Genomic DNA, 20,147 nt, shown 5'->3' on the forward strand with positions numbered 1-20,147 from the left:
AGAACAGAAGACAAAATAATTATTGCAGTTACATTTCTTTTTGAGGGCTAACACATTTTAATAGTAAAGGGTAGTTTAAAGGTAAATAAGCTCATGTACAAACAATATTTTAGTTGATGCCCTCACATAATTTCGGCCTAATGCACGCTCCCCTGTGGGACCAAATGTCTTTGGAATAACTTTTAAATGAGACTGGGGGTAGATGAGGTGAGTGTTAATCGTCTGTAGAAGAAAAACACCTGTTAACAGGTCCAATTTATATGGCTATATATTACATTAAGTATTCAAAGTTGGACCTTGTTAAAAACCCCATGAAGGATGCACACTCACCCACACACCTACACATCAACAGAATGGATTGTGAAGCCACTTGTCTGCCAGGACTGGAAGCATAGAGTTTTTATATACGTTGTTGGCCACATAATGTAAAAACATAATATTGGTAATGATCATTTATAAACTTTATTAGGAATTGAATTGTGATGATATCGTGTTATCATTTTACAAAATTTAATTCCAAGGAAATGGTATATTAGAGCAAAACTATTATTGAAGATTTTGTTGTATATGTGTTATCGGTGGGGGGGTTACTGCAACACAGATGGTGTAAAAAAAAAAAAAAAAAAGTCTATATAAAGGCCCATACAGTTCCTTTCTTATGGTGGTCTTAATCTTTTGGTGTATATGTGTATATCAGTAGCTCATGTTCTTTCATATGACATATACCACTCATGTGGCTCCTAAGCAGGCTAAAACATACTTGGTTTAATCTTTATATAAGCAGGGAAGGTTTGCTTTGCACAAATGCTCTTTTTCAGCATTGATCTGCGTTATGCTTGTGTACTAAGTGCAGTAAAAATGAAAGAAAAATCACTCCCCAACTTCTTCCCCATTAGGTTTCTTAAAATTTAAATGGGAAAGTTTTCTGCGCTGTGAAATTTTAGATTCTTAAGATTAATTTAAAATAAAATTTTGTGGGTTTAGTAGCACAGTTTCAGTCGTTTAAATAAGTCTCTGTTTGACCTACCAATTAGATATCTGTTTATTTTTGAGTGAGAGATCATCTTAAACGGATGTCCTGAATAAATGTTATTTTGTGATTATTTTTCCTGAATAAAAGCATATAAACTGATAAAGGTAGTTCACCAAAACAGCAGAAAAGGATGTCATCCAGCTATTTAACAAAAGATGGAATTTAAAAGGCTCTGATGCTGACAGATTTGACTTTACACACTGTACTGTTGGACATTGTTGAATCATTGAATCTGATCAGCAAAAATATGCAGGAAGTGCGTATCCCCCCTCCCCCGATTTCCTCCTCCCTCTTTTCCTCCTCACCACGCCAGACAAGATGGATGACATAATGGGGGCATCGGAGATAATCTGATGGTCATGGTCTAGTTAAACACACCATGTTATGATCCTTATAAAACAAACTACCTTTCCAAAAGGATAAATGTCCCTCCTCACACTCCTCCACTGGGGAAGGGGAAAGGAGAAAAAAAAATCCATTGCATCCTTCATCAACTGCAAGACTTGTACCAGCTTGACAGAAATTTAATTCGAGGCAGCTCTTGAAAATAATTATTGTATTTTGAGGGGAGTAATCATTGGCCGGGACATGATTGAATGTGTCCATGCCTATTGACTTTTGCTATGATTAATAGGTTTGTTTAGTCGATATTCCCATCGAAATTGTATAATTAATTATCCCCGGCGCTGTCATGGTGGGACGATGGAGAGCCCTGATGAGTATTTGGGAAGATTAAATTTTCCGGGCGCTCGTGGCGTCAAGGGGCACCGCGGGGGCCTTGCTCCGGTGGAGAGATGGGAGGAGCATTGTGTGTGTGTGTGTGTGTGTGTGTGTGTGTGTGTGGGAATGCATGCGTCTTGTGTATGTTTGTGCTGTGCATCTGTATCTCAGCACAGTCTCTTCCTCTCCTGGAGCACACACTCCCAGGCCCCCCACCCCCTCCTCCGGCCCCATTGATTTTGTTTCAGTATCTCTTTATTGTAACTTTATCAGTGTGGTGTCGGCAGATGGGGGACCAGGAGAGGGAGGGTTTGTTTGTGTACTAGCTGTAGTAAGTGATGAACTTTTCTGTCTGGCCTGCCTCTCCTTGTCATGCCAGCAGCGTAGTCCTCAGCATTACTCAAAAAAGCCCAGAGAATTTTTTTAAACATGAGAGGCCATAAAAGAAATAAAGAACAAATACCCCTCCAGCCTAAAGCTTTTTTCCTGTCAAATCTCCTAAGTGGCAATACAGAGGACATGCTAAATGCAATGACAGGATTTATATAAACTGATGCTGTATTGGGTCCCTGGTTGTCTCTTTGTTTAGCTCGCCTCTATTTTCAGTGGTTCAGGAAAGTACAGACTGCTTACTAAGCCTTATCAGAATACATAGCCTGTATGTACATTAGGCCTAATTTACTGTTATATGGCTGATTTAACCTGAGTTTTTCACAGTCAGTGCCTAGTTCTTCTAGCTTCTGAGTAGGGATAAAAGTCTAAATTGTGCCCTAGTTGTGGAAGTCACCCTCCTTTTTCTGAACTATTGTGATCATTGTATTACATTTCCATCCTCTACATAATTAAATTAAAATGGAAGTAAGAGTTCAGAGGGGCAGTCTACCGTAGTGTTGGGTTTTGTATGGTGTTGAGTGGGGCCAACCCAATCGGCCACCCCCCATGTCAGTGACAGTTTATCGCTTTTTCACACAAAATAATGAAGATCCCATAAAAAGAAGGAAAAATATAGCCTTTGCAATGAAAGCCAAATGTGAGGTCTAAAAATCAAATTAAATGACCTTTCACCCCAACATTTATTGATGGGTTTTAATGGCAGCAGGTGTTGTCACAGGGGATATTTGACAACGCGTAAATCAAAGCACAATTACAGGTGGTGGACAAGCCTCCAGCAAAGTGAGAGGGACAGTGTTTATTTTTTTAACCCCCCTTAACTTCCTGCCTCTTAACTATCACCGCCACTCTGATTTAAGAGTGTACTGATCATCCAAGCAAAGTCAGAAATTTGTGCCCATGACAGGGTAGTTTTTACCCAGACAATTCTTCATCTTTTTCCCTCCGTGATATTGCCGGAGCTGCAGCATCTTGCACCACCTCCTCCACAACTCCCAAGGTCACTTCTGGTTGACAAACTACTGCAGGCTTTATAATGTCACAAGGCCTTGAACCAATATAAGCTGTTTTTTTATTTTACCACTGACCTAGCAGAGTATTATGCTTAATTGACCTGGGATGAAATGTAGTGTGAAAATTGTGTCTGCAGGGTTTGTCATTCACCTGAATGAATTACTTAACATTAACTGAAGGCACACACTCCGTAGATACAAACAGCCATATGTTGCTCATCCCCTTCTGTTGAAACTGTGTCACACACTTATAATTCTCAAACAAATAGAATTACACCTGTAACTTCCCACCATCTTTCTTTCTCACACTACATCTATATCGAAATTCAGTCGTGCCAATATATTGGTTGATATTAGCTTAATCTAAATATGTCACCAAATGTATAAGCTGTATGACGGTCAGTACAGAAATGCCAAAGATATGTTTGAGGTAACATAGAAATAATCTCCACCAGAGAAGATTGACACTTTTATTTTCCAATTTAAATAAATCAGATAATGTTTGGATATTTCATGTGTTTATGTAGAAAAAATACTACTGAATAATATATACATAATTGACTGATTGCAAAACCCCTCCCCCAAACAGCGATTGTCCAGTCATAGCTTAGCAGCCATATCTAGGGATGACAGGCCTCTCAATATTTCTATACATGTTGAAGTGGTGTGCATGAGTCTCTATGTACTAAAAGTTTGGATGTTGATTTCTTTCTTTAACCCTCTCCAAAACTAAAGATACAAGAGCAAAAGAATTTGTAAACAAAGTGTTATGTCTGCTCCGATGTAAGCTGCAAAACGTAACCTCCGGTAATAAACTCTGATGCATTTATTATGATGCAGTTATTTTTCAAAAAATCCTTGTTCATGACTAACACATCCACTATGTAGTATGTCCCCCGCTGTGTAGAAGCCTGTCCTGGATGTTACTGTCAGACTGTAGGCTAACATTAGTGGCTCTGCCCTGCTCTGTTGGGAGGTTTGTGAAGATTCCAATGTTCTTATGACGCTAATGTTAGCTTAGTTAGATAGCTCGTTACAGCTAATACATTCAGCCAGCAAAATCAGCGGTCACCACCTAGAATTTAGAAGCTAGCTTTTGTTTACCTCTGTCTGAAATAAGGAATCCATTGTTTCAAAACAATGGTTTAGATTTTCAAGTGGTCATAAATCTGGCATAGCAGCAGTAGTACCTAAGGCAAGCTAGGTCTTTTAATTGTTAATTATCTGATTATTTAAATATATATTTTGTCTACAATTTTTAATTTCACATTGAATTATCAGCTTTTTACTCCCAATAACCACTAATGCTATCGGCCTCAAAAATCCAGTATCAGCCAGTACATAACACACACACACACACACACACACACACACACACACACACTAAAGGAAGGTATCAGAGGGCTGATGGTGAGACTGGGTGTACAGCAGAGCGTGGGGTTGCATCCCCTGCTCAGCCATCCCTCATCCACAGTGTGTGAGTCTCTCCTGTGACCCCGGCACTGTGAGTTTGATGAATGCGGCACATCTGCCCTCCTGAACCACTGAGACTCCGACTGGGAGGCCCCTCTGCCTGCAAGTAATGGCCACTGTTCTACACCACTGACACATAATCACACATACACGCAGACACACAGAGCATCATCGTGATGGCACATACTGGACTTTGGCTTATTTATACATGTGTATTCGGCAGTGCTGTAAAAATCGCACACGGTCATAGATACACAACATAAATATGTCAGTGTAGATGCAAGACTGTAGTTAGCTTCCACTGATATAATAATATTCATATGACATCCTCCTCCCTCCTCGCATGTCTCCACTTTGTGAGGACGTCCTTACCCATGTGCACCGCCTCATGCCCGTTGATATTTCATCATGTAGCCATCAACATATTGCTGCATGTAATACACCAATGTAATGTCATTTATGTCAAGCTGCCTATACAGCCGCTGTCAGACTCATACCGTCTAGGATGAGGTCTTCATCAGGCCATAATTGTAGCCTGGTGTTTGCAACATGTACAATAGCCCAATTTACCACTAAGCAAACAAGTCTCGGCTTCATCTTGATGTCTTCCTGTCTGAAAGGAAAGGGTGGGGCTAGCGTGAGCTCCTCCAAGCGTTGCTGGGAAACGTCGCTGTCAGTCTCTCAGGGAGGCAGTCATGCAGGTGCCCAAGCTACCTGTTCATCTACCAGATAATTAATGTGTACAAGAAGCCACTAATTGCACTTTTCACTAATGATTTATGGGTTTTGTGAAAGGGGGGAAATTGGGGGACGTGTGTGTGTACACTCTGGTGAGCGAGTACAGCTGGGTGAGGAGACATGATTGATGAAGAGTGTGTGGATGCACTGTCAGTGTGGAGAGAAAGACCCCCAGGAGGACAGGCCTAGTAACGCACACACAACTGGTCAACTGCTGTCAATTTTTGCCAGCATGGAACATGAAAGTAACTAAATAAACCCATAGACGGTATCCTGCTCTGCCCTCCTAAACTCTCATTTGGCTTATTCTTATCCACCCCTCACCAAGACTGACGCCTGATGATGTAAGAGTGTTGACTTCTAGGTTCAGCCAATATCAGACGTCAAATTAAACTGTCAGAGGAGGTTTCAATTTGCCCTTCAGCTGTCTTAGCATGTGTCTGTGGGTGAAAAACCTACAATTTTTTCAGAAGACAAATCTAAAGTTTGAAACCTAAACACACAATCACAAAAACTGTTCAGCAGGTCCCAGAAATGCTCAAAGATCTACAGTGGAAAACGTATTGTGCCAACCAACTTTTATGAATATGAATATAGAGCAGAGCAGAGCTGAAAAAGAGTATTCATGCTCAGCAGACCTTCCCTTGATCAGGCTTGAAAAAAAGTAATAATTCAAACTTCTCTCTGTCCTCATTCCCATACTTTTTTTCTTTCCACAGCTTTTAGAGTATGACAAAGAGCTGTCGGTGTTCAAGGATCGGCTGCATGAACTGGAGATCTCTTTCCCACCCAGGTATGGAGCCATTTAAAATTACACTATACTACCCTCTGATTGTCTGCTACTGTCTGACATTCCTGAAAAGATATAAGGTCCTGAATTTATTAGCCACTCTAGCAGTGTGGCTCTAGGTGCACTACTTTTGGATGGATTGGCATTTCATGGCCCCTAGTGGCTGAATCCCACTGACTTTGGTGATCATGTGACTGAAGCACCACTAAGAAAAAAACTGTTGAATGGATTACCATGTAACTAGTTTGGTTTTCTGTACAATGAGAGCTGCTAGCATGGCTGTAGACTCTTAGAGCTCTATTTTATTAATGTAAGCACAATGAAGAGTGCAAAGCGGCAGGTCTTGGGCACACAGACTGTGTGGGTCTCTCTCAAAGTACAACTGCTATTTTGGTTCATGTATGTGCAGCCGCGCGAAGTGCAAAAGGGCTGGGTGAACTTGAATGTGGATCAGAGGCTCTGGTTATTAATAAATATACTCTCAGCCAGTCACATCACTGGTCTCCTCTCCTCTCTCTGAAGCAGCTCCCAGAGACGTATGACGTCAACAGCTCAACAAATGAAAGGACGCCCAGGGAATCACATTGTTGTCTGGATTGTGTAGAGCCGCACGATGTATGCATGTTGTTTTTTGTTGTTTTTAGTGCATTGGCAAGAGAAAACAATAATAAAAAGAAACTGTTTGGTGAAACAGTTTACATGATTACATCAATCTGACACTACTTCAGTCATAATTCTACAGTATTGTTACATATTAAAGTATGATACAACTGCTTTTCCTTCATTATGAATTTCAGGAGTCAAACATGAACCAGTTATTTTTTTAAGTCTGATGTCTCCCACATAAACAGAATACAGAATACTGAGATATAATGGACCTGTCTGATGTGTGTAGAGGTGTGTGTAGCTATTCTGTAGCCACCTGGCGTTGTTCATTAGTGATCTAATGCAGATAAACACAGTGGACGTCTGTGCATAATGGCACTGCGCTCTGACATGGCACTTCTCATACAGTATAAATCTAAGTGCAAAATCTAAGACCAACATCTCACTTTGGTCTGCCTCATCTGAATGAACATCCCCATCGTCTAAAAAGTCCTTAAAAATATGGATTTACCCTAATAAACCTTTCAGGCGTCATAAGGAAAAGCTGGAAATAGATCATTCAAGTACATCATTACCTAGCAAGAGGCGATGGTGTGCAAAAATTGAGCTGCATCCACCAAACATAAGAACAGCCCCATATGCAGAAGAACCCTGTATGAATGACAACTATCAAAATGTAAAAATCTGTAACAAAAATACACAAAAATCAGTAAGTGTAAAATAGTTAGTTTTATGGATTTTGTATAGCAAAGTTAATGATAACAGACTGACTTTAATATAAAACATTTTTGATGAATTCACAGGGGTTTGAAAATATTGTTTAGCCTAAGAAAATGTTCTCAAATTAGAAAGGACTCCTTCAGTTTATTTAAAAAATAAATAAAAATTGCCAAATTCAGAGATGCATTGTTATTATTGCACAGCAACTAAATGAAAGAATAAAGACAACAACATCAATAGAAGAAACCCTAAGTCTTACGTTTTTACCCACTGGGTTCTAACACATGTTGGTCAATGCAGTGAATATGCTGACCAGAGCTTGGCCATAAGGACTCATTATTAATATGTAGAATCAGAAGGAGTCCCTTTTTGTCCAAAATGGTTTTATGAAAGCTCCTGGATCTGTGTTTGATGGGTATCAGTGTTAATAAGTATGATTGGATATGGTCCCAAACTGCTCCCAAGTGTATGTTTTTTCACATGTGTGGCGTGCGCTTGTGTCGCTGTGCGAACGCTTCGGGCGGCATTGATATTCCGTCTCAGTGGGACTTGGGGGAGCCTGGAGCGGGTGGTCTCCTCTCCTCTTTCTCAAACAAATGCATTTGCAATTAGCCCTTTCAGAAGAGAGGGAGGGCAAACACGCGGCCGGCGTGGAAATATGTTTCGGGAGCAGCGCGTTAATGGCGCTTGACCTTTGCCGTCGGTTGTGACTCAATCAGTGCAGATAATGAAACGCTGTAATCAAACAATAATTACTTGATAAACTGCTCTAGTGGCAGGCGCAGGGCGGCAGGGGATTTTAGCGTGTCTGTGTGTCTGTGTGTGTGTGTGTGTGTGTGTGTGTGTGTGTGTGTGAGGGAGAGAGGGTCTGAGATACATAGAGCTATCAAAGTGTGTGTATGTGTGAGTGCATGTGTCAAGGTTCTGCTAGTCCCTGTTTTTTAAATGACTCTGTGTCTTAATCAGGGACCCCATTTACATCACTTTGCATAAGTGACAGGTGGATTTATTGTCCTTTTACACTGGCTGGCTTTTGCACCTATCCATATAATACTGAATCATCTTTCCACAGGGAGGGATGAATGTGCTGCTGTGGAAGAATACAAATGATTTCCTCATACTTGAGGTGATGATGAATCAAATAGATGAAACCCGGGAGCAGCATATGAAATTTGATTTGATCTACTCTATGCGTGCGACAAACCACTCATTGTCAGCCTTGTAATGGGTAGCAGTGGCCTAGTTAAACTTAAACAACCCCCTCCTCCCACTTCACACACACACACACACACACACACACATACATATACTGGTACCCCTCCCCCTGTCAAGTCTGCCTTGTGCTCCTTGAGCAATCAAGCCTCAGCGATTGTTCTCCATCACATAGCCTGCTCCGGACCAGCCCCTTGCCATCTGTGAGGTTATTATTCTTTTTAATGCAGGCCATCAGTACACACCCTCACTGACACACACACTCATGCACGCACACGGTTCACTTTTGTCCAAATCTATAAATCAATATTGGTCACAAACATGTAATCTGCAAGTTAATTCTTTGTGTCTTGCGGTGGAAAAGAAGTTGTCACAAAATGGGACATGCTGTCAAGGGTGACCTAAGGATTGGATAATAGAGAGTGACTGATGCACATACGTAGTAATAGCCACACAGTAGAATATTGTATCTCCAGCTTTCTGTTTTTACCAGGTAACAACAACACTAAGCATCCCTGCAGGATGTATTTTCGTATGTTTGATTTGGACGTCCAGTTTTGAACGTACATCTCTGTCCCCACATCTGAATTCTTCCCCCTGCATCGCTGCAGAGGCCGCAAGCTGTAAAATGCATATATCTCTACTTTCAAAAAGTCGTCTGTCAAAGTTGGCCATGACAAGTCTAAGTGCTTGGGCACTGGGGTGAGGAATTTGCCCGGGCCTTGTCACAGTTGGACCTGGAGCCAGTCGGCTGCTTCTGGACAACTCATACGCACTCATATACAGGAGCCCATGTATGGTTACTAGTTTTGTCAGTCGGTTTATGGGGGAGAATAGATGAGTCTGTTAATCAGAAACCAATCATATTTTTACACAAAGTTTTCCCTTTGCTTAATGCATGAGACTGCAGCAAGCCATTAGGTCATTATCTTTGCATATGCTGCAGCATGGCCATTTGACTGAAAATAATGGTAATTTTTACTATACATTATGGTACTTTTGATTTCGTATTAGGAATGGCATAACTACGGTAATATCGTCTAAAACATACTAAGGCAGCAGTAACTTATTCATGTATTTTGATTGATTTAGGAGGAAAGCTTTTAGTACTCCTCTGATCTGATTTCTTTGCCCTTATTTTGCACGAGATCAATGCAAAAATTGAATCGGGACCCCAGCTTCAGGAGGAAATGCAGTGGACAATGAGGGAGCACTGGAAGAATATATTTTGCCTGTAACATGGTTACTGGGAATAGGAGATTGAGGGAGATTTTGAGTGACATCAGCCCAGCGGTACAACTCCATCAATGGACAAATCATGAGTGATTTCAGAGCAGGGAGATGGTGTGGAAAGTGTGCAATGTTGGTGGGTGGAAAAATGGGAAAAGTAAGGAGTAGAAAAGATGGCTGGAGGAGGTACAGATACATACACAGTACATAATGTCTGGGTACTAGTGAAGTACAGCTACTGTTACTAATAACACTACAGCTTGCTATTAATGCATGTATATCGCAATATAATGCTAAAAAAAAAAATTGTTGTATTGTGGTTCAACTTTGATTTAAAGAGAAGAGAAGAAAAAAGAATTAAGGTAAAATCTCTATTAAGATCAGAGATGAACCAGGCAATGTTAGCAGGTGCCCCCAGTATATTTTACCAAGAAGCAGAAGAGGATGCTGCTGAGCTGAGGAGGCAACTGCAAGTGAGAAGATCCAGGATGAAGAGGAGGATGGAACAGCATTGTGCTAACTTAGCGTTTGCCTCTGCCTCTTGTCTTAAGAGGTGTTCAACTAAACAGAATAAATACAGTGCAATAGATGGAAATGTTGCTGAAGTCATGTACTGCGCTGCCTGCAGTGGTCTCTGTGACTGTGGGGTCTGTCTTGCTAACTACTTCTCAACTCCAAAAAAGTTTTTGATTAAATTTTTATTTTATTGTAAAACTTCCAATATTTGAAATCTGCATAGCTGATTTCTGATTTAAAGAGAAGGGAAGTTAGTGAAGTAATAGTATACGAAAAAGATGACGAGTGTGGTGCTCGAGCCGTCTGCCTCGCAGTCCTGCCATTGGACAGTCTGAAGAGACGCAAAGCATTTAGGGGAGGTTAAGTATGCACAGTAAGCGTACGCCACACAGTCAGAAATCATTGCTAATCTAGTATACATCCGTGCATTTCTGCGTACAAAAATCAACATAACATGCACTTGGAATACTCAATTACATCGTACATAGTTTTTTTGAGCACAGTCATTGTCTTTCATCAACTACTGTTGCAGTGTGTTTGGGTAAGGCACTGCTACTCTGAAGCTCTTTAGTGGTACAGTTAAATCCCTGATATACATGCAGTTCTGTTGATGTTTCTGTTGTTCCTCAATAACTGCGAAACACACACAAGGCCAAGTGATGAAAATGATCAGTAATCTTAAAAACAAAACTACACTTGTGCAAACTAAACCAGAGTGTACAGCCATGCTTCAGTCCCATGTGTATGTGTTTGTCAAGTCTAGACATGGGAAAAAGCAGGGTGTGGCCCAGGGGTCAGGAGGTGAGGTCAGAGAGGAGGCAGAAACTTGGGAAGCAACCTGGGACCAACCTTGGCACGTTAGCATACGTTTTCGAAAGCTGTAGGTCTATGAGGATGAGCCAAAAAGCGACTTGCTGGGGAAAGCTACAGCATTCACAGGTCCATGAAAGAGGAAGGGGGAGGTTTGAAAGCTGATGCCAGAGAGAATGACTTTGCCATTAAGATGAGAAAGAATTTTGGTCAAGTGACACAAATGGCTACCTGCCAGTTCCTCAATAACTGCTAATAAGCATGTTTGAGAGAATTTTCAGAGCTGTGGAGAATTCCTGAAAACCCGTTTTGAGCTCATAGGAAGTGCTCACACAGATGGTACAGGAACTGTCTTTGTTCTGTGGATAACACTCTTCGCACAACACCCTTGGCCTCTGATGGCCTGTACGAATGATGTCACCCTCTCTACATGTGTATGTGTGTATTTGACTGAATACATTAGTCCTATAGCTCTGCTGTTTGCATCCTACATGAACAAGGCTTCTTGTTCTCTGCTCTATGAACAGCCATGCTATACTGGAGTGGAGGCGCGTGACTCCATTTAAGGAGCACCACAGATCTACTTTAGCAACAATGTTTGGTTAAAGCACTGCGTTCCGAGCCGCTGTAAGCGTATGGCTCGTGTTGCCTCTGTGCAGCCACAGGATTCAGCGTTACAAGCAGATCTACTGAACAGGAACATTGTTGTACAACCATCAGCACATCCATCATTCTAACTACTAGAGAGGCCGTGAAAATGATGAGGGGCCATTGTGGCGATAATAGCTGAATATTGTCCGCCGTCTTGTGTCATTGCCTCTTGCCTGAGATGATGCCACTGAGAGGGAGGCTTTGTTAAAAACAATCTTACTCGGAGAGGATTAAATGGATGCCATGTGTGTCTTCTTGTCTTCATTTAGAGCAGCTTAAGACAGAACATGTCATAGCTGAACCCCAGCAGGCCGTGAGCCATGAGCTACTGATGGCATTTCACTCTGTTTGTACTGCACTATGCCAATGTTGTGCCTGCGAGCCTCCCAGCTCTACAAACTGAAGCAAACATTCAGCTTTATTGATAGCATTTGGCTGATCTTTTTGTGTGTGTGTGTGTGTGTGTGTGTGTGTGTGTGTGTGTGTGTAGTTGTGGTTTGCCAAGCTTCCCCTGACAACGGCAAACAAACATAGCTGTAGAGGCAGCGAGTCGTTCAAAACCCATAGTTTCTGACTTTTTAGCCAATCCCATGATGCTCTTTACCACCTTTGACCTCATGTCACTATTACTATGACTCTTATCTTTGGCTTCCTGCCGTACCTATTATTTAAAAGTTTATATTGCCCTCATTAAATACTGAGCACCTGAATAGCCCACTGCTTGGCCTGTCACTTATTTGTCATTATGTAGAACAAGGTAATGGCTTTTGATGGGAAGATAAGAGAATGTAGTACAAGGAAGTCTGAAAACCACACCAGGACTGGAGTGTCAGGTCCTGGGGATGCAGGTTGGTGGTCTGGCTTACCAACTAAATCTTAACTCGCATTTTATACATAGCTTTTTAATGTTTTTATTTAAAATGTTACTCAAATAAAACAGTAACTTTTATAGTACAGTAATGTATGTCACGAGAGCCTCTCCCTCTGCTGGGTGAGGCTGAGTGACACACTACAGGTAGGGCCTACGCTCACCTCGCCAGTTTTTACTGTTGCAAGACAAACAAGCTGACAACCGGCCGGAAAACACATGTGAGTAATGTGTCGGCAGCCAAGTCAAACATTAAACCCCAAACCGAGCATGAATGAATGAGCTCTCAGTGGGTGCTGGAGGGTCTCCGTGTGCGACTGTACACACATGTATCATCTGAGATGTGGTCAGCAACACAAAAGAGTGGAGGAACAAGCAGGAACGCAATATTCTTATGTCAACTTTACTTTAGGAGGTGATCGCTGTAAAAAAGTGATCAAGACAAAGACACCTGGAAAGACAAATATTTCAGTCATCCAACCGCCAGCAGTGTCAGCGTCATTAACCAACACAGATGACTGTGGGATGTCTCAAACTTTTCTCTTCTCCCTTTTTCACTTGAGCTCTTTCTTAACATGTAAGGTTATTACGCACTGTAAATAAAGTAAAGAAGTGTCTTTTTTTACTTGTCCTCTTGGATGTACAGTATATTTATATGCTCTGGCAGTACAGCTCTGTCACTTTTATATCTGTGCACCTGCAGGGTAGCTAATTATAAAGGCAGGTGCTGTGAGCCAATTTCATACTGCGTATTTATTTTACACATTATATACTGTATGCTGAGCTATGTAATAAACTGTTTTTTGCAGGTAGTATACAAGCAATCAACATACTTGACCATTTTAAACCTAAACACGAAACTACAAAGCATTTTTGATTATACTTGATTTTGTCATTTTTACAACGTGTACACATTAAGTACTTAAATTTATTACTGCGTATGTTGGTATTATATTAGATGACCTTAAACTTTAGACAGAAGATCATGTAGCCTACAATAAGGAAGCAGTTTTCGTTTTCACAGATTTTTAGGATGAAGACAAATTCAAGTTTGTGTTTTCTCTGCCATTGTAGTTATTTATTTTTATTTTTCAGTCTCAAAAAAACAATGCACATGATATACTGTATATGAACTTAATAGATTTTGAGTACCACCAGGAAAAATCTAAAACTAATTGGCTCTGGTGCGTTAATTAAAATGCAGGAAGTGAGACGCATATGTAACTCCTAAATGCCTGCAAGGCATCTTAAACAGTAACGGAACGCATTTGATTCAATAACAAACTAATCAGGTCAAAGCGGCAGCCATTTCACCTGCAGTTACCTGACTGTCACCAAATGATCTATCTTCGAGACATAGAAGTATTCTTTCATGAATCAAGCCTGTATTATCATTGTCACATCTGTTCCTTAGGTTTTGACCCTACTACATGTCATGCATGGATGCATTTTGCAATTATTTTGTCCTTTTCCTTTTTATTTTACAACTCTCATTAACTTGCAAATATAACTTTTATTAATAGTCTTACATATTAGAGTTGCTAAAGCAGTTTATGTAGCTGTTTGTATCTACATGTGTGTGTGGATACCTTGAAGTGCAGCTCCCCCTCCTATACAGTTACACAATTGTTGGAGTTATCAGCTTAGCCCATTAATTAGTGTAATTAGTCTTGCTACGGGCAATAAGGGTCTGATATGAGCTGACTGCCTCCAGCCCACACGCCCTCTCGGCCCGTTTACCTTCCCCGATAAGTTTGTGAGCTCGCTAATCGGACACATTAATCACTTTGGCCCCAGCGCGCCATTTGACTGTTTGCTGTTGCATTAAGACTTGTTATCTCTATTGGAGCCAATGGAGGGTGCGGTAAAACAGAAAGCGGAACAACCTATACCTGCACACACAGGGACGGAGAATGGCCCTTTAATGGCCATTGTTGAGCATTTTAATCAGCTTTTACAATGGCTGGCTGTCATCAAAAATGACTGAACGATAGCAAAGTTTTGCTGTTGAAGTGCTTGGGGAAGTTTGCTATCAGACGGGGAGTTCATTGTTTGAAGGAGGTGAGAGGGGGGGGACTTGATTTTCTCTCAATCTCTTTAACACCAAAATGACCCCAGGCTTGTTAGTCAATAAAGCTATAACAGAGTCCCTGATAGGAGGATTGTTCACAGGCCAAGGACCGTCCCTCAGGAAGCAGGAGTATTCAGGCCACCCTGAAGTCGAGCAGCTCGACAAGCCCTTTGAAGACTTTGCTCTTTTCCACCCTCACTTTGCCTCTTTCTGTCTGATCCGTCTTTATCCCCTCTCTTCTGCCTCCTTGTCTATCTCTGTTTCACTCATCCTATTCTTCATGCTCTCTTTTATCCTAGGATCACTTCTTTAGCCCTTTTTATTAGCATACCAAAACCCCCATGCATTTCCTCCATGGTTTAAGTGCTATTAATGCTAATTGGAGGCAGGGAACTTCTCTAAGTAGCTTTCTGCAGGTCTGTTTGTTCACCTGGTGGGGGGGATCTCTGTGTGTGTGTGTGCGTGTGTGTGTGTGTGTGTGTGTGTGTGTGTGTGTGTGTGTGAGAGAGAGAGAGAGTGAGCGAGCGAGAGAGAGATCTGTTTAAAACTTCACCATGTGTCACAGTGAATGGCAGAATATCAGTGTATCATTTCATGTACACATTGACGCTTTGTGAAGGAGGCATTGTCAGGAAAATTAGGCCATCCATAGATTTACGTATTAACCGCTGTACTATTGGACAGACAGAAAAACAGTTACATGTTAATGAATAATCCCCAATAAAATCTCTAGTCGGCTCCACCTGATAATTAACATTAGTTTTTCATTACATGACTTTATTGCACAGGGACAATGCTCATTGATCAACAGAAAAAAAACAGAATGAGCAAGAGTTACCCTAAAGGCTAATTTTCATGTATTGTCTCTGGCCGGATGGAAAAAGACACCCAATGTATAGAATAAAAAGTCACATCTTATAAAATCCATAAACATAAATATGCACAAAATAGTACAGTACACATCCACAATAAAGAATGCTACAGAAAAACGCATGGTGCTTCAATTCATAGTAAATAAGTAAGTTAACAATAACTTGTAAGGAATAAGAGAGCACTGATCAAGACAATTCGAGGCAGCAGGGAAGACGGCTAATATCCTAATGTTTCAACTGGCCAGTGACAGAATGGTAAGCCTTGAGTTCCATAATGTGCACTCATAGTAAATTAAAAGGTATTGTTTTTGGCGCTGTTATAGAAAATGCTGACTGACCGATGGTGCCTCTGTTTGAGCTTTTGTATCATGTAATGTTTGAGTCAAACACATAATTTCTGTCACTGTCAGGACTGTCACTTGTACTAACCTTTTTACTTACGATAAAGTGATTGACCGTTGGAAAGATTCTTTGGTTCCATCGCAGTCAAGAGATTTTGATCATACGCGCAGTCAATAAGACAGTATGCACAAGTCCATCCATCGTCAACTGCTTATCCTGCGTACAGGGTCGCGGGAGTATGCATATGCATAAAGTGTGGTGTGCAAAAACGTTGTTGAAATGGTTGCCTGTTGGAAACACTTTGGAAATGTGTCCTTCTAGAAGACGTTTATGCACTCCCAAAACAAATTTGTATATATTATCAATATTATTGGGTACTTCAGGCCTTTATTTGAGAGGGACGGTAGAAAGATGACAGGAAATAAGGAGAGACAGAGACATACAATAAAGGTACCCAGCTGCATACAAACTGGGGACATTGCAGTTCATGGTCTGCTCCTCAACACCTGGGCCACCAGAGCGCCTCAAAACCCAAGTTTTTGTAGTTCTTTTCAGCTGAAACATTTTCTCCATTAAAATGAGACACAGATATACACAACAAAATGTTAGCTATGCCTCATCAGTCTCATCAGAAGAGGTACGTTTAGGCTGAATTTAAGGGGGCACAAAGAGAAGTTGTAGTATTATAATAGCACTAGCAGTACCTGTGGCTGTAGAAGTGTTGGTAATGTTGAATGCACATATAATATATATACATACAAAGCAACAAAAACCACATGCTTGTTAAATGTGTTCTGCCTTAGCACAAAGTCCAATTAAGCTATCAGAGCTCGGCTGGTGTGATGAATCGAAGGCCAGAAGTGTGTGTTTATTTTATCATTAAGATATCACCATCCTAGGAGAAGAGGCACTTTGTGTTATGCTACGGTTAGCACGCGTGGCACTGAAGGAGCAAATTGGATTGGTATTACAGTTTGTAAGCCCAGTCCTACATCCTGATGAGCGCCGACAAACAAATTGGATTGGTGGTGTGTAAATCTGAAGCAGTTTGATGAGCGGAAGGGGCAAATTGAATTCTCAACAATGTAAATCTGCATCAGCTCGATGGCTCCCCGCCCGACTCGAGCCCTGCCGCCGCTTAAATCATGCGATTGTTCCCTGCTGTTCAAAGATACAATCTCTCATGGCCATTTGCTGCGGCACCTAATCTGTTTTTGATGACTCGGTAGGGATGTAGCTATACATATGGGCAACTGAATCTCCCTCTGGCTCGCTCTGACTAAATCACTCACATTCTTTCTTTTTTTATTTTCCCTCTCTCTTGCTCGCAAACACACACTCACAACCTGTACAGTTGGCAGAGGAAGATTGTTTTGATTGAGCCATCCATGTGTGTTGATTTAAGAGATTACTCAGATGATTGGGCATACTTATAGACCTCCTGTTTTCTCAAGAATATATTTTGATCTCCGTTTCTGAGATAAGGCAGATGACGTGGTGACTCATTTATTACTCCTCTGGAGCCCCGTTGATTCATACAAATCATGTTTATTGCTTTTCCTTATTGGCTTTCCTCATCGTCTTGCTATTTGTGCAGTACTTTACTTGAAAATAAAGTTCATTATCACTTGGATACTACTTAAACATGTATAAATTACTATAAATGTTGGCTGTGTGAGTCTATATTTTTCTATTTACTGACTGTGACTTTTGCTTGTGTCTCTTCAGTTATCCGTACAGTGAAGACAGCAGTCAGGGGAAGCAGTACATGAACACCAGATGCCCCGCTTGGTGTGACCGAATCCTCCTGTCTGGTTCTGCCAGAGACCTGGTCTTCAAGGTGAGTCTGAACCTGCCATTTTAGGTCCAACTCTGGGGCGTTGATTTTAAAAGTCAGATTCCTTAATATTTTGACCAAAATGTCACCACTCCTCCCTCAACTAAAACACAGGCATCTTTATAAATGTCTCACCCTTTGTTTCTACAACTCCTTCGTCCTTGATCCACATTACCCTCCTCGCCCTCTGTCTGTGAATATTAATTTGGAGCGCTAAGCCATGGGTCCACCCAGACAGTATATATATCCCAGCACTTCACACCAGCGGGCCCCATGTTCTTAATAAAGCCGCAGATCTGTCTCCTTCCTCAGAGAGTCAAACCCTGCAGGCCCCTGCTCAGCCTGAAATCCATCCCAGCATTGTAAACCCCAGCCAATCTGCCGCCTCTATGCTCTCCTTCTATTTTGTTTGCTGGATTACTTAGAGATCTACCATTCAGCTCTGCCAAGTTTCCCCAGATTTTTTGTTACCCGTTTTACATAAGACAGCATCTTTTGGATTTGTGTATGTGTGTGGGGGGGGGGGGGGTCTGCAATGACCACCAGAAACAATCCATCAAGTGAAGAAAAACCACATTTTTTGGCATTGTAGATTGACCAGGAATCAGTTCAACTTTAGAGGTCTGAGTCTTTTCACTGCTGGAACACACAGGCTTTCATGTCTTCATGTGTGTGAAAGAGATGCAGCAGTGTATTGTACAGGTACAGTCCACAGCAGGGGGCTGCTCAGGAAGTTTGGCTTTCCTTTGTCCGCCACAAATGAGAAATTCCTTCCTGATCTTTCTTCTTGACTGACTGAAGCTGAACTAGAACAATGACTCCGATAACTGTATTACAGTAAGTCGTGAAAAACAAAGACTGTAAAGCATTTTAAAATGATAACACCCATTTTGTTTCACCCACTTAATGTGTCAGGATTATGTAAAAAGTGATTCTCACATACACACACACACACAGCTGGCTTGTTGTTTGCTTTTCTTCCCCTCAAGCGCTGGCTAATTGCTTGTAATGCAGGGACAGAGTGGAACAGTTAGTGTGTTCGCAGATTGGCTGATGATTCACTGAGCACACACTCTCTGGCTGCGAGCATTACAGATTGTTGAGACATAGGCCCGTAAACAGCCCGGCGTGTGGCGTCATCTATCATGGCACGGTCGGTTAACTCGCCATCATGTTATTTTCTGCTTGCCGAGCCCTAACACGCCAAAGGTTGCCCGCTGGCTGTGCGGTGCGGCACCAGCTCCGGGAGCGCCGGTAATGAATGTTTAGCGGAGCGAGCGCTCCCTCTCTGCCGGAGGGCCCCGGGTAATTTGTTTATCTGTCTAAAGATTATGCAGCCCGAAAATCCACAATTTTATGCTGCCTTTGTAAATTATCAAGTGTGTGTTTGATGAATGTATCTCAGGCTTTGGGAGGCAACGGCTCGGGCCGGCTGCCAGACAAATAGAGAAGTGCCAGTGCGTGGCCCGCTAGAAAAGGTAGAGTGAGGTGGAGGCACACCGTGTGCTGACCCCGCTCCACTGCAGGATTGGTCTGAAGTTAATTTGGATTTCGTTTTATGGTTCATTCCCAAGCTCTCTGTCTCTTTCTTCTAAAGCGCCAGTGCAGCTCACCGAGTCACAACTGGTAGCACCCACCAGCCTCTGTGTGTGTGTGTGTGTGTGTGTGTGTGTGTGTGTGTGTGTGCACACGTGGGGGTTGAGGCGGCTGTTTAAAAAGTCTTTAGTTCAACCAGACAAGTGTGATTTATACTCCAGTCTGCAGATTCATGTGTGAGTGGGTAACAGCTTCTTTGTGTGCAGAAAGTGATATTGAAACCTGATTCCCTCAGATAGGCACTTAGATTACACTGAGAGAGTATTTGGTCGAGAGGCAAATGTCCACTTTGTAAATTGCTCCTGCTTTTCATTTCTCTTCGCTGCACCGTGCACAAGTTTGAAAGTTAAAACTGCGATGCGAGTTCTGTGAGTTCCTAAAGGTGCATTCAGTTCATTGCATTCTTGTGTTATTCAAAAGTCAGATGCTGTGCTACTGCTCCCGGAAGCGTTCTTTTAAGGAGTTTAACAAAATAAATGTATGATATTTGCGATGTTTCCAGAGTTTTTCATAAATGATCAATCCTGCATTGTAAAAAGTAGTTTAAACGATTGTATAATGTAACTGAGACAAATGTGTTTATATACTTTCTTTCTTTCTTTTCACTTTATTTTTTTGTCCCAGTAAATTTACCTAATTGTACTAAAGGCTGTCCCCTA

At 41.6% G+C, this 20,147-nt stretch overlaps 1 protein-coding gene across 2 annotated transcripts in view; it reads left to right on the forward strand.

Moving 5' to 3' along the window:
* LOC119917210 (inositol polyphosphate-5-phosphatase A) overlaps positions 1-20,147 on the forward strand; it is a 145,944-nt gene that overhangs the window by 121,293 nt on the left and 4,504 nt on the right. For both annotated transcript variants that reach the window (XM_038737408.1, XM_038737409.1), the window contains exons 12-13: positions 6,087-6,160; positions 17,784-17,895. In XM_038737408.1, coding sequence (XP_038593336.1) covers positions 6,087-6,160; positions 17,784-17,895 — 186 coding nt within the window. The remainder of the gene's footprint in view (positions 1-6,086; positions 6,161-17,783; positions 17,896-20,147) is intronic.

The sequence above is a fragment of the Micropterus salmoides genome, unplaced genomic scaffold (genome assembly GCF_014851395.1).
Source record: "Micropterus salmoides isolate LMB-PRFRI ecotype aquatic unplaced genomic scaffold, ASM1485139v1 Ms_hic_scaffold_22, whole genome shotgun sequence".
Lineage (NCBI taxonomy): Eukaryota > Metazoa > Chordata > Actinopteri > Centrarchiformes > Centrarchidae > Micropterus > Micropterus salmoides.